This window comes from Notothenia coriiceps, unplaced genomic scaffold (genome assembly GCF_000735185.1).
Source record: "Notothenia coriiceps isolate Sejong01 unplaced genomic scaffold, NC01 NC01_scaffold00014021, whole genome shotgun sequence".
Classification (NCBI taxonomy): Eukaryota; Metazoa; Chordata; class Actinopteri; order Perciformes; family Nototheniidae; genus Notothenia; species Notothenia coriiceps.
In genome coordinates this window covers 161,834-175,518 of record NW_011346722.1, presented here as the reverse complement: position 1 = coordinate 175,518, position 13,685 = coordinate 161,834, and the positions used below count along the sequence as shown (strand labels likewise).

The following is a 13,685-nucleotide window of genomic DNA, read 5'->3' as shown; positions in this document are numbered from 1 at the left end:
CAAGTGAAGCAAATTTCGGCTGGCCTCCTCTCGCAACAGAGACTGCAATCTACTGTTTCACCATAACATCTAGAGGGGCGCTGTTTCACTCTTTGTAAAATACTCAATGAGAATGGGGGAGAGACGGGCCGGCAGCAACACACAACAAAGAATTTCCGAAACTAAACGAAGTCTTTTTATTTATTTATTAAAATTATAACTACAATCCGAAAAAACAGGGGAAGCCTGGCTTCCCTTGGCCTCCAGGAGAAAACGCCACTGATGGGTGGTACCAACCAAGAGTCCTTACATCAGCATAGCTTTCCAGTTTACTGAACTTTTTTTTTCCCGTTTAAAAAAACCTCCATTCTAACAACAAAATGGTTATCTCGATTGGGAAATTACGGCTATGACTTTCATTATCACCATCGTTTCTGGACAGCAGCCTATGATCCAAAGAAGTCAGAGGAAGTGAAATACAATATTATAGAAACTCAAAGATATTGTAAGACACGTGTTACTCAAACGCAGCAGTGTGTGAGTCAAAAACATTGCTCAAAAAACATCCTACGCTGAGGTGAATCATCAGTGTTTTGGTCAGAGAATGATACAGCGATTTTCTTCAACTAGTCAGACACTGCTGGAACTCTTCTGAAACCACCAAACTTATAAAACGTGTTTCCTCCATTCACGTCCTCAGCTCGGGGTCATGTGACCGAGGTCCCTCCTCACCAGAAGCCACTTGAAGTTGTTGTATTTGTGAAGCAGCTGCTCGGTGCTGCAGCTCTGATGGCGATGGAGAACTTCAAACATTTCCTGGTGGTTCTGTCTGTCGCCGCGGCCGCTGGGTTGGTCTCCATAATATTCGTGCTAAGATGGGTTCTTCACTTTAGAGAGGGTCTAGCCTGGGATGGAGGTCCGGCCGAATTCAACTGGCATCCGGTCCTAATGGTGATCGGGTTTATTTTCTTGCAAGGAACAGGTGAGAAATTAGTCTTTTTAAGAAGTGTTTTGGTCAATCGGAATGTGGGGGTTGTCTTGAAGATGTGTAAACAGGATTTGAATTTGCGTAAGACTCGCTTATCCAACGACCTGAGGGGGAGGTTACCACTGACTGTTTATATATTTAAAAAAACATGACTGAAATTGCGTTAGATTAATTAATTTCAACTTCATTTGTAGGTTTATACTGTAGCATCCACAAATGGAGTATGTGATGTTAAGGAAGTCAATTATGAGTTTATTCTGATAATATATCTTAAGCAATATGACCCTCATGGAAGCATGAACTTTACACCTCACAAAAACATGACCTTAAAAGTCATTAATATAATGACAATAGTGCTTTCTATGGAAAAGTATAAGGGCTATGCATAAGGAAGGAACAATGAGGAGTTAGACTTTTTTTAAACATTTATTTGGAGAATAAAGTATAATTATTGAGAATAACTTGTTTGTGGATAGAAAACTTGAAGAAGAGAAGAGTTGGATTTTTATTCTATACATTTTGACATAATCTTCCAAATTGGATTTAATTCCCAAAATGGTATCTCTTCTTTATTCTTAACATTCCAAAAAATGTTCCCCAACATTTCAACTTTATTTCTAAAATTATAAAATAAAGATCTTTACCCCTTAGGTGTTTCTCCTAAGTCTGGCCCTAATGCTTTCTGTAGTTTCTTAAAGTGTTCACTATCACCAACCCTGTCCAAACAAACTTTAATACGTGACTGTACATGAAAACTTTACTTAAACATTGTAATGGAAGATATGCCAATTTTTAAAGTGAAACAAGTGTGTCCAATGTTGTTTCATTGTTGAATCAAGAATGACACAGTAACTTCCTCTTGCAGCCATCATAGTCTACAGAATCCCCTGGACCTGGCATCGCAGTAAACTGATGATGAAGTTTATCCATGCTGGCTTGAATTTACTAGCCTTCACCCTAGCTGTCGTATCAATGGTGGCAGTTTTTGACTTCCACAATGCTGCCAAAATCCCCAACATGTACAGCCTGCACAGCTGGGTGGGCCTCGCAGCTGTGATACTGTACGGTCTGCAGGTAAATATGGCTGCAACTAATGTTTATTGATTCATCAGGATTATTAGTTTGGTCCATAAAATGTCAGAAAATATTGAAAAATGTCTACAAACAAATGCTCCTGGTTTCATTTAGCAGTATTTATATTGCTGCTATAAATAATACACAGTTTGGCCTTTTGCATATCCTAAATGAGCTTTATTGTTAAAACCACTGTTATATTTTGTACCTCTTTCTTTTATGGAGCTAAGGGTTGGTTCAAAACAACACATAAGCAGGTTTACTAACACACTGGGAAAAAAACACTTGACCTTCTCTAAAATGCCAAGTCATCGTGAACAAAAGTCCTTTTTAGTGTGTTATCTGATAAGAGGATGTTTTTTCTCCTTCAATGAGCAGCTTGTTCTTGGAGTTGGCATGTACTTGATGCCATTTACACCTGCATCCTGGAGAGCAGCGTTTATGCCCCTGCATGTCTACGGAGGTCTTTTCCTTTTCACCAGCATAATAGCTGTGGCACTCATGGGCATCACAGAGAAACTCATTTTTAGTCTGTAAGTATTTTGAAAAGGAATACAAGCTTTTAAACCAGTTGCACAGTACTAATGCTGCTTAAGAGTGTGCATAACTTTATTTTTTGTACTTTCTTTCTAAGGAGCGACCCAAAGTACAAGGACTCTCCCCCAGAGGCAATCTTTGTGAACGTCCTGGGACTCCTCCTCGTGGTTTTTGGAGCACTAATCCTCTGGATTGCCACTCGAAAGTCTTGGAAACGCCCCAGTGAACAGATCTTGCATACTCTGCATACTGACGGGGGAGTTGAGGACAGCAGCAAAGTTGGTCCAGCCTTGTCTCAGCTATCTGATGTACCTAATGAGGAGACCTGTGGGGATGTCAGGAAGAGGAGTTGCAAATTAGATGATCAGCCTAACTGATTAGTAAATAACTGACTCAAGACTGGGTACTTTATCCAGTGTTGAATGTAGCCTATGTGTTCACACTTAAGCAAAAATTAAGATATCATATTTTCTATTTTACAGATTTCATTTTTTTGGTATTTGTTGTTTAATTACATTTGTTATAAGCATATGTAAATAATGGTGAGCTTTTTACGATTGAGATAATCTGGGAATACACTGTACAACAACGCATAATGTTCCTAATTCTGTTGTATTATGATATTTAGATTTTTTAAAATATGTTCAAAAACTTTCTACATTTTTTTATAATAAATATGTATATGTTACAACACTGTCCATTACTGTTTGTGTTGCTGTTCTGTAAAAGCTTTTCAAATATAATTTTACTACATTAATTTTAAATTTAAGTTAAGCAGAGCTGATGAAAACAACAAACATGTAAATATTGTTTTCCGGGTGTCGCACCAAATATGTTTCTAAACTGTTTAAGACCCTGCTGCTTAATTCATTAGGAGGCATTTTATGCTCACAAACATGATTCCTCTTTGCTTTGACCTCGGATGCCAGCAACACAGCTACGTAAAAGCGAAGTGCGTCTTTTTGGCTCTTCCCAGCATCCGTAGTTTGTTGGCAGCCCGTTTGTTTTGGCTCGTTCTTTGGCATCTGGTGTCAGGTAGAAAACCTGATTAAAGGTTTGTAATATACACATACATTTCATGTTAGCTGGTGTATCACACGCTTGTATTTATTTTGTATTCAATGCTTCGTTTGTAGCCCAACTCGCCTGTTCATTGTGCGGTCAGTTGAAAGCGCATGACATCACTGAGGACCTGTCCACTGATGTAGCTAGCTGCTAACAAATAAAGCTAACTTTAAAGCATCTTTTAACACAAATAGTGGGTTAGATTGTGCAAGTCACATTTTATGTGAGCCGAAAACGTTTTATTTTAATGCAATAAAGGACATAACTATGTGTGATATTAATTTCAATTGACTGAACCTTGTACAACAAAGATGGCTAAGCTAGCCTTTTAGCCATTCATAACAAGGAAGGCTAGCTTCGGTACAGGCCGATTGGATTCTAACAATCAGTGTCTTATATGAAACTACGATGGGATTTGTTCAATAAAACATATAATGGAGCAAGGTGGTTGTTTGAACGCGTTTACAACTTACGATATAAGTCAGAGACAAGTGACTAAAGCGGACAGGATAGCCCCATGCTAAGGGTGGGGCTCTCTGTTAGCTGGCTGACAATGACTAGCCAGCCGGACTGTGGTTGTAACCGAGTTACATGTAACTGAGAGTGTTTGTCTCCAATAAACAAGGATGTTTGACTTACTGAGCTGCAGAGATGACATAAAACACTCCTGGATGGTCATGCTATGTTAGGTATTTTAGCTAGCTGTCTCCACTGCTGTGCAAGGTGGTACTGAAGCTGAGAGCATCATCTGTCAGGAGACGGTGGACTAATAATAGGAAGCATTTTGTTTCCTGAACCCACTATTTTTCAGTTCTGGTGGTTGGAAAAGTATTGAGATGCTTGATTAAGGTGAAAGTACTGATACAACAGCGTAAAAGTGTTATCAGCTAAATGTATTAAAAGCATGTATTGTGCCCTTTTGTGTATGGTTTACATCAATACATTATAGTTGAAGAGCTTTCTGATAATGCTTTTTTCCCAGCTTTTTAAAAGGGGGTTTTAAATAGTTTATTTATCTTAAAAAATACAGCTGGAAACACATTGTTTTTCACTGGACATACAAATGTATGACAAATTGTTATCTGAATAGTAACTGTCAGACAATTGAAATACAGTAAAAAGTACAATATTTACCTCATTACTTGTGAAGTATAGAGTAGCATTCCATTTAAATAGGCTACTTAAGTACAAGTACCTCAGATTTGTACTTACGTACAGGGTGAATAAATATACATTCCACCACACATGTCGTTGTAAGTTAAAGCGCAAACTGTTACTTGGCTAATGTTGTTATAATTCTCAGTATGTGAACACAGATCGAAAATGGAAAGATTTCTCACAAGTCAGCGTAAACGACCGCGATCTCAAACGGAGCCGGTCCAGCCGGACAACCCTGCTATCTATCTGTGTGTGTGTGTGGTAGTGCTTACCTTGCAAAGTAATGTTATAAGTGTCAAAGGAATGTTTTAATGTAAATATTAATGATAACATTCTAGCGTGTCCAAGTTAATAGTTATGTCAGTTATTATGGGAGTTATTCCCTATCTTTATTCAAGAACGTGGTATTTAAATGTGAGAGCATACTTTATTGATTTCTTTCCCACAAACCCTGTCCTCGCACTCAAATAGTGCCTGCTTGCACTTAGATTTGCTCTGCTTCTGCTCAAACTGTACACTTGCACTCAGATATATTGCTGCTTACAGATTTGTTCTGCTCTCAAATTTATTCTGTGCGCGCTCGGAACTTTTGTGCAACAATCCTGTCAAAATCCCTCAACCAATAGGAGGCCAGGTGTCCTTGCGGGTACGTTCGCTTTACTTATTACAGCATCCCCTAAGGGCGGTTACTCTTTGGTTTATAAACTCCCGCCCTCCACGGCTTATAACATAACATGTACTTCACCGTAAAACTTTTTTTTTTGGGGGGGGGGGGTAAGCACAGTTAGTATATGTTTATAAAACGGACAAGTCAAATCAAGCAATCTGATGTTTCTTAGCCGTGATATAATGAGCGTATATCCAGGGAATAATTGTACTTACTTTTCACAAGTCAGTATCCCTCTGCGTCTGAGAACCGTTACAACTGTTACATTAAGTCCGTCACGAAACTAACTAACTAACTAACTAACAAAGCTTAAAATGGAAACATTTAAAGAGCAACTTCCAGGTTAAAGACACCTGTGAATAAATGTGTAAGAAAATGATGAATACACTAGATTTTCAAAAAAATATACAGAAATATATACTACAGTGACATCTGGCGTCGTTTTTGTAAGAAATGTTCACTTCCGCATAAAAAAGCCTCGGCACGTGACCTCCCGCGTGTGACGTAACATGGGGGAAACAAGGGGGAGAGCGCCCGGTGTAACGTATTAATAAGAATGGATCCAAATGCTAGTTTCGACACAGAAGACACAGAAGAAGTTGAACATGAATATTCAAATGCATATGACGGACCACAACCTTATAATTATGAGCCTGCTCGGTGTCCAAGAGACCAGGAGCAGCCAAGGATTAGAAGAAATAACGGCCATCGGAGAGAAATTGAGCTGTGGTGTGAGGAGAACCATGGGCAGCTATCTTGGTGAGTGACCGGCGTTAGCTACAGAATGTTAGCTAACGTCACATCACAACATTGTGAAGTTAGCTATCATATATCAGGCTATAANGTCCTTTTCGGCCCGTTCACTACCCATCCAAGGGCGTTGTTTGCTGCATAGGGCCCGTCTCCGATGCTGTTTATCACCTGCCATGGCTCCAAAGCTTTAGGGGTATTGGTTCCTGATACATGTGTATTACACTTGCACTTAGATTTGCTCTGCTTCTGCTCAAACTGTACGCTTGCACTCAGATATATTGCTGCTTACAGATTTCCTGTGTTCCAGCTTAAAACCTTCTCCTCGCACTCAGGCTGTTTCTGTGAGCTCGTGAAATGTCTGCTCTCAGATTTCTTGAACACTTTTCAACAACACTAAAGCTAAACAACCCGTAACGGAGGCCGAGATCTATGAGCCCAGAGATCACCTCTGTGACAGGAACACAAAGGCAAACCAGAATATGTTGTTTGTTCACAGCCGTGGCATCATGTCTGACAAAAGTGAGCTGAAAGCAGAGCTTGAAAGGAAGAAGCAACGCCTGGCTCAAATCAGAGAGGAGAAGAAAAGGAAGGAGGAGGAGCGCAAGAAGCAAGCGGTATGTTTAATATTTTGTAAATTCTTCGAGTGTTCTCTGGTATTAAATGTAAAAATTAGTATGTAGAATAAATCGCAACAAAACCTTAGTGGCTCAGTGTGATCACTGCAACATCTCGTTTCAATTCAAAAGCAAATTCATTACCTGCTACACTTAATTTGTGTGATTGTTTTTTGGTCATCTACATGCTGCAAGATATATTTTAAGGCCACTATTCGTAACAAAATAAATGTCTTAGATAGGGATAAGCTTTATAAAACCTTTCCACATTGCCTAATGGTCTTGAAAAGGTAGAAACAATCTACACCTCCAACACAAGGTTATTGACAAGTTAAATCTTTGGCACAAACATTTACATATACACAAGGTTGTTCTTTGTTCATAGGCATTACATTACATCAATTCTTTGGGCGTCTTCTTCATTTGAAGTGTTACTGCACTTGCCATTTTCTATTTTTGGACATTATTTGCAATAACAATCCGGCAGTACCTTTTAATTGCAATGCAAATTAGTGAGGTAGTTGGTTTTTAAAATGTACACAAGTCTCACAGAGCTAGAAATTAGAACACATCAACAAGTTGAAGGTATTCACACTTTTTGATCTGTAATGTAAGGTGGGTATTTAGAGAATTGCATTAATGGTTGATGCCTTGATCTGTTTCCAGGCGGACCAATTGAAAGATGCTGCAAATCACCAGGATGATACAGACCTGGAGAAAAAAAGACGTGAGACGGAGGCTATGCTACAGAGTATGGGCATAACCCAAGATACTCCTGCTGGTATGTATTCTATTACTTGATGGATTGTACTCTCATACATCCTGTTTCATATATAATCTTTAATACCTTTTTTACAAACAAATCATTTACAGTACCTAATTTTCCATTATATCTCACAGACATTGCAATTATTTTATAGGAAGGGCCTACACCGTTATTTGGCTCTTTGACTGGGGTTTGAGAGTGTTCACATGTATTGCATTTATTATTCTATGTCAGTAAGTAGGATTATGATTTATAACAACAGATATATGATAGCTAAACAGTGGAATGTTCTTTACTGGCCAGTCAGCTGACCTCAGTACAGCTAATCCTATGTTTGAATTGTTAAAGACCAGACTGAAAGGCTCAGAAACAACCACGGGATAAATGTAAATATTTAAACAGTCATTGACTAAATTATCTTTCAAACTTATATTCAATTTTTCTGTTTTAGGGGGATTTCTTTTACACAGCCACTTGCATGTTTACAACATCAGTGTTCTCGTGCACATTACTGGAATATTATTTTCCATAATAGTCTGATCGGTAGTAGTAATTATTATCTTTTTCATAATTGGGGTCCAACACCAGAATATGTTGTGCTTGTTTTCATGCTGTTCACAAGGGACAGAGTATAACGTGTCAATGTCTCATTGGAATAATCTTTGTTGAATTGTTAAGATTTTCGTTCTCAGAAATGTGATAAAGACACATACTAACCAATTGGAAAAAAGGGAAAACACGTATTTAATGTATAACTGCAACCTTACTCACAACTACTTGTAAATAATATACCTGTGTATACATCCTAAATATTTTTTCAGTTCATTCAGAGGGAGATTGTTAGAGCACTGACTCGTCGCTAACAGCAGGTGGCAGAAGAGATCCATAATAAAATCTTCAAGAGTCTCACAGGATGCAGACACACGAGAACCAGAGACGGACAAACATCAGAGTTTTATGTCTCTTTTTCGAAATTATTGTATAATTTTAAATATTCATAAATAAAGGCAAACTAGGTCTCATAGTGTTGTTAAAGCTTTTATTTCAAATACAGCTCTTGGTCACTGATATCGAGGATGTCGAGATCTACATTAAGATTGACACATTCAGCATACATTTATTTGTCCTCTCTTGTGAAAAGCTTAGTGTCCTGGTTCTGTAACAGATGATTATTGTCTGTCTCTCCATGTAGTCCCTCCTCCCATCTCGCCAACTCCCAAATCGGCGGGCACACCGAGTGAGGCAGGGAGCCAAGACTCTGATGGAGCCGTGGGACCCAGGTACACACACACACACACACACACACACACACACACACACGCATTTCTCAGCAACAGTTTGAGTAATAACATTCTTTCCTCACATTCTAGTACAGTACATTACAAGTGTGGAAACAATGCAAACATCATTATTAATGAGTGATTAATTGCTTTATCTCCACCTAAGGCACATTTTTTTTATGTTTGGTGCTTTGTTGAGCTTTATATGTCATCTTAAAGAAATATTTGTGTTACTTTATGTGCTCAGTTATGCTTATGCCAGCAAGAATGTGATGTCAGCGTCCTTGTCACCGCCTCTCAAGCAGCTTATACATTGCAGATGTGTTGAACAGCATATTAGTTGTTTTCGCTTTGCATCACTTTCAACTCCAGACAAAGGCTATGAATATATTTAAAGCTTGATTCCGCTGAGCACGACTGAGCTACAATCCTTTAGGAAGTCTCATACCATTACAGTGAATGATGACGAGTTTATACCAACTGAGTGCATGTTTATTTAATTTGTGTGCCGTTGAATTAGGACGATCCTAAATTAACAATAAAACAGCAGGCTGCTGTGATGCCTGGGGGACTTCTTAACCCCTAATTAGAGCCCCTTCCCTGGGCTGAAACTCAAGCTCCCCCAGTGTCCCATCAGGCCGAGGGAGCTGTTCCCCCTACGTGTTGACTCATTTCCCTCACCAGCATGGCCATTTCCTACACACATGGAGGTCATGTTTTCTCCCTGAGGGTTCTCTCTCTCTCTCCCTCACTCTCTGTCTGCAACACACTCAGAGCCTTTGGTGTGACACAGTTCAGGCTGTATCAGCCCCGCAGGCTGCACATTACACCCTGTGTCATCTCACTCTGAGGGGCTGTGTGTCCGTGCATTTTAAGCAGACATTCTTACATATCTGAGCTTCGTGCAGGCAGATTTATTTTTGAACTGAAAAACAAAAAAGTTTCAAGTGTGTTTAGTTACCTTGGATCCAATCAGCATGTTGTGTGCCATAATGCTAACTTTATTTCCTCTCCTCATGTGTGCCCGCTTGTCTCTCTCACTAATGCTGCCTTGTTGCTGTGACACTAACCAGGACTCTGCACTGGGACTCTGACCCGTCCACTCTTCAACTTCACTCTGATTCTGAGCTGGGGTACTGGACACTCTCTTCTCTCCTTTCCTGGTCATTTTCCCTTCTCTCAATCTATGGCATGAGTACTTTGTCTTTCAAAGTCATTATTTGGTTAATGCAGGCCAGGAAACAAGTCGGCAAAGTCTGCACGCAAGAGTGCTCAGACAAAACCTTTGAATTGATTCACACGGGTTGTAACACTAATCTGCAATCTATGCCATCCCATGAAACACTCATTTGCTTACTTACTTTTTTTCCACTTGCTAAGAATACGTGAAAACTGTTGTACAAGAAAATATAAGAACAATAATAGCAGATGCTTTGTATGGTTTTGGTTTTGCTGTGCAAAGTTTGAGTTTTTCTGTGATTTTAGGCGAGGAACTCCAAAACTGGGAATGGCCAAAGTCACACAAGTGGACTTCCCTCCACGTGAGACTGTGTCCTACACTAAAGAGACCCAGACACCTGTCGTGACTCAGCAAAAAGAAGGTGATTCTCACATATTGTTACAATGGATGTGGATGAAGTGGTCTATTTAAATGTACAGATTCTTTAATTACAAAAGAGTTGTTTTGTGCAGAATTAATAACAGGGGTCTTGGGGGATGTATGTGGGAACCGGAAGTGAACAATAAGTGGAAAATGTTTGATTTTAGATGAAAGTAAAGGAAGAATGAGGCCCAGGAAACATAAGAAGTCGAAGGAGAGATTAAATTCAGACAAGCGCTGCTCTCTGAACCTCGCAACCAACTCCGCTCCGGGATAATTAATGAGCAGGATGAGAAAAGCAGTGACAGGAAGGAGAAATGCGATTGAGGGGGAAGATATGAAGCGCTGCGCATACGACTGCTTATTGCCACTGAAGCATGTCGATATGTATGTAATTGCTGCGCTGGCGCTTTCATGCGGCTGGCAAAAGAGAAAATCTGGGCTGCTATTAACACCACATGTTGAACACATGTTCCATCAAATATGCAATACTTGTGGGTGCCCTGCTTATCCTTGGTTGATTTATGCAATGACAGGAAGCACACTCAAATCTTTATTTCGTTTTTTAAGGTTTCATAGCAATATATTCTTTAATCTCCAACTGACACAAGATCTTGTTTTTATTTTTTATTTGTATTACCCTTTGTGTAATGGGAACAAAGACATCTTAATTATAATGTTCAAATGAGCACACATTTAATCATACACATTTTTGAAACTGTCTTTTATATTTATACTTTCAAATAAAAAATATGTTTTCTTAAAAATGAACTGATTTAAGAGCTGTTTTGAGGCTGCTTTACAACTACTTACTCGATAAGGAAAAAAAATCAGTATTTACATAAAACACTTATACTGTAATTACATGTAAAAGGGATTAGAAATATAAAAAGGGCTATCTTTGAAACTCTTCTGTTTTGCCTACAGAAGATTCTGACCTACTTGTTGCTGATATTTCCCCAAGACAGGGACATCATATTTTACTTGTATTAGTATTTATAAAAACGTCACACCTGTGCACGACCACTGTTACCCTCTGACATCATGCCAGAGTTGAATGAAGCCACAAGATTCTTCTCCAAATCAGCAGCTGGTAACAGGTATCAGAGTCCAACCACAAAAAACAACCCAGCATTTAGCCGTCGCAAAATTGATGTGATAAACATTATGGAATGTCGCCCTATTTAGTGTGAGGCAAATGACAGCGAAATATCGGCCAATGTTCGATCGATAAATCGTTGCATCCCCATCATTGATCGTCAGTCGTTTTTCCCTTGTGTCCATCGAGTAAATCCTCAGGTGGCATGCAGCATAAGCAAGATGACATGGTGTGCTTCTGTGGCAAACAATGAGCAAGGCTATGGATGGAGGAAGAGCATTTCTCTGTTCTTCATCGCTCTTTACTCTGGACTCTGCTGGGCATTGTAAAACTGTGTTAACCAACGATGGTTCCTGCCAGCTGTTCAACACGAGGCCCCCTTCCTCCTCTCTGCCACTATGTAATCATTTCATCAACTCCCTCGCTTCCCTGTCTTCTCCCTTCACCGAACAGGCACATAACAAAACACACTCAGTGACATTGTGCATTTTCACACCATCACTTCTGGCACTCGATGAGACGGCATCCCCTTCCCGGCTTGCTCCCCTCGGCGCATTTCTGATGTGTGGGGTGGCGTCAGGCCTGGTCTCTGATTGAGCGATTTATCATGTTGTCAAAAGGAGGCAACGGCGCGGCACTCTCAAGGTCAGCGGGCGGCGGCATTAGAGGGAGCGCCGGCCGTGCCCCGGCTGCTGCTCACCGAGGGTTTTCCCACAGTGTGTGCAAGACACCGGCAGACGGGAGGAACAGATTTAAGATTTTAACATCACATGCCCTACTGACCCAGACAAAGAAAACCTGAACAGTCAAAGAGAATGCATCATCGGGTTGTGTGATTTGTTATAAATGCGGACAGTGTTGCGTCATGAACCTGGCATTCTTTGTTTACTTTCCCTCTCGGATGCCTATGAATTTCTCCTTTCCCTTTGAACAGCATCGTTTCCTTTTTGAAATTTGAATTAGTCTATTCTGTCTGTAGGTACTCTACAGACAATGTGTTGATTCAAGCCATAACGCTGGTGAATATCTGTGCCATCGCTGCAGTATTCTCAGACTGCACTAGTAGGTAATATGCAGCATCAATATGCACTCCTCAACAAGAGGCTGTAATTATTGTGTGTGTGTGTGTGTGTGTGTGTGTGTGTGTGTGTGTGTGTGTGTGTGTGTGTGTGTGTGTGTGTGTGTGTGTGTGTGTGTGTGTGTGCAGCGTTTCAAAAGGCTTTTCAGGAATATAAGTACGTAGAGCAGCTTAATAAATCTAATATTTAATTACGATTGTTTTAATCACTCTGAATTCAGAGGCAGGTCAGAACTTTTTATCACAAAAGCCCTTAATGGCCTTCTTGGTTGAAGTGCCACTTGTTATCGTGGTCGGCTTTTATGCACTTGATTATTACCACTGTTAAATCTATTAATCTAATTTATTGTATTCCTCTTTCATACAGTAGCTTTGAATTTTTTATGGACAATTTGGAACAAATCTGATTTTTTTGAGTTTATAGTGAATTATATGCACCTTTACAACCAATTTATTTTTCTTTCTCATTAACAATGTTATGAGTATTTATATTACCTGTGACAGACTCTGTTTTTAAAGAAAGATAGTGCTGGTTTAGGACTTCTGCTTACCGTCGTGCTGAGTGTGATCTTTAGACCTCAGTGTTAGACATGTGTAACCATGTTGAAGAAGTTGAAAACACTATGCTCCTGTTTCACAGACGACTGAGTGTTATCAGATTGATGGACATCTGACATTTATTTGGCTTGCAGCAATTTGACCTTTGCCACACTACAACACACAACCCCAAATGTTGGTGTGGCAAATGGAAAATGGTTGATCACAGTCTCTGGGTCTGGGATTTTTTTTGGTGTATTGGTAGAGTTTCGTATTGTGTAGTTAGTTATTGGTCTTTATAGAGGCAGGCTTAGAGAAAACCCTGCTGCACGTGCTGAAGTCAGACCCTTTTTGTGTGGGGACATATAGAAAGTGGAAGACACCTGCAGCGGGGAGCAAAGGTCGTTTAGTTTTATACTTTGAACATCACTGGCTGTATTTGCATTAATGTATTGTCCATTCACTAAGACCTGTGATTAACCCCCCCCCC

The 13,685-nt window shown here is 39.7% G+C and overlaps 2 protein-coding genes and 1 long non-coding RNA gene across 6 annotated transcripts in view; 2 read left to right on the top strand and 1 right to left on the bottom strand.

Moving 5' to 3' along the window:
* The first annotated feature begins 511 nt into the window (after positions 1 to 511).
* On the top strand, positions 512 to 3,282 carry cybrd1 (cytochrome b reductase 1). The gene is made up of 4 exons (XM_010774443.1): positions 512 to 961; positions 1,833 to 2,041; positions 2,420 to 2,574; positions 2,676 to 3,282. Exons 1-4 carry the CDS (start codon positions 769 to 771, stop codon positions 2,953 to 2,955), a joined length of 837 nt encoding a protein of 278 aa, XP_010772745.1. The 5' UTR covers positions 512 to 768; the 3' UTR covers positions 2,956 to 3,282.
* LOC104948265 (uncharacterized) lies at positions 2,037 to 4,467 on the bottom strand. Of its 2 annotated transcripts, none has more exons than XR_798659.1 (4): positions 4,283 to 4,467; positions 3,725 to 3,793; positions 3,471 to 3,622; positions 2,037 to 2,903 (listed from the first exon to the last, which is right to left on the bottom strand). It is a non-coding gene; the product is annotated as an uncharacterized lncRNA (long non-coding RNA). The 2 variants fall into 2 exon arrangements; XR_798660.1 differs by having other exon boundaries at positions 2,819 to 2,903; positions 3,475 to 3,622.
* LOC104948266 (cytoplasmic dynein 1 intermediate chain 2) overlaps positions 3,545 to 13,685 on the top strand; it is a 20,857-nt gene continuing 10,716 nt past the window's right edge. For 2 of the 3 annotated variants that reach the window (XM_010774446.1, XM_010774445.1), the window contains exons 1-6: positions 3,545 to 3,632; positions 6,718 to 6,835; positions 7,502 to 7,616; positions 8,794 to 8,881; positions 9,955 to 10,014; positions 10,367 to 10,482. In XM_010774446.1, coding sequence (XP_010772748.1) covers positions 6,728 to 6,835; positions 7,502 to 7,616; positions 8,794 to 8,881; positions 9,955 to 10,014; positions 10,367 to 10,482 — 487 coding nt within the window. In that variant the 5' untranslated portion in view covers positions 3,545 to 3,632; positions 6,718 to 6,727. The remainder of the gene's footprint in view (positions 3,633 to 6,717; positions 6,836 to 7,501; positions 7,617 to 8,793; positions 8,882 to 9,954; positions 10,015 to 10,366; positions 10,483 to 13,685) is intronic. The other variant, XM_010774447.1, reaches the window with a different exon arrangement.

Coding starts and splice junctions, on each gene's coding strand:
- cybrd1 (XM_010774443.1), top strand. CDS start 769: ATGGCGATGGAGAACTTCAAACATTTCCTGGTGGTTCTGTCTGTCGCC. Junction 2,042..2,419: donor TGATACTGTACGGTCTGCAG/GTAAATATGGCT, acceptor TTCAATGAGCAG/CTTGTTCTTGGAGTTGGCAT. Junction 2,575..2,675: donor GAGAAACTCATTTTTAGTCT/GTAAGTATTTTG, acceptor TTTCTTTCTAAG/GAGCGACCCAAAGTACAAGG.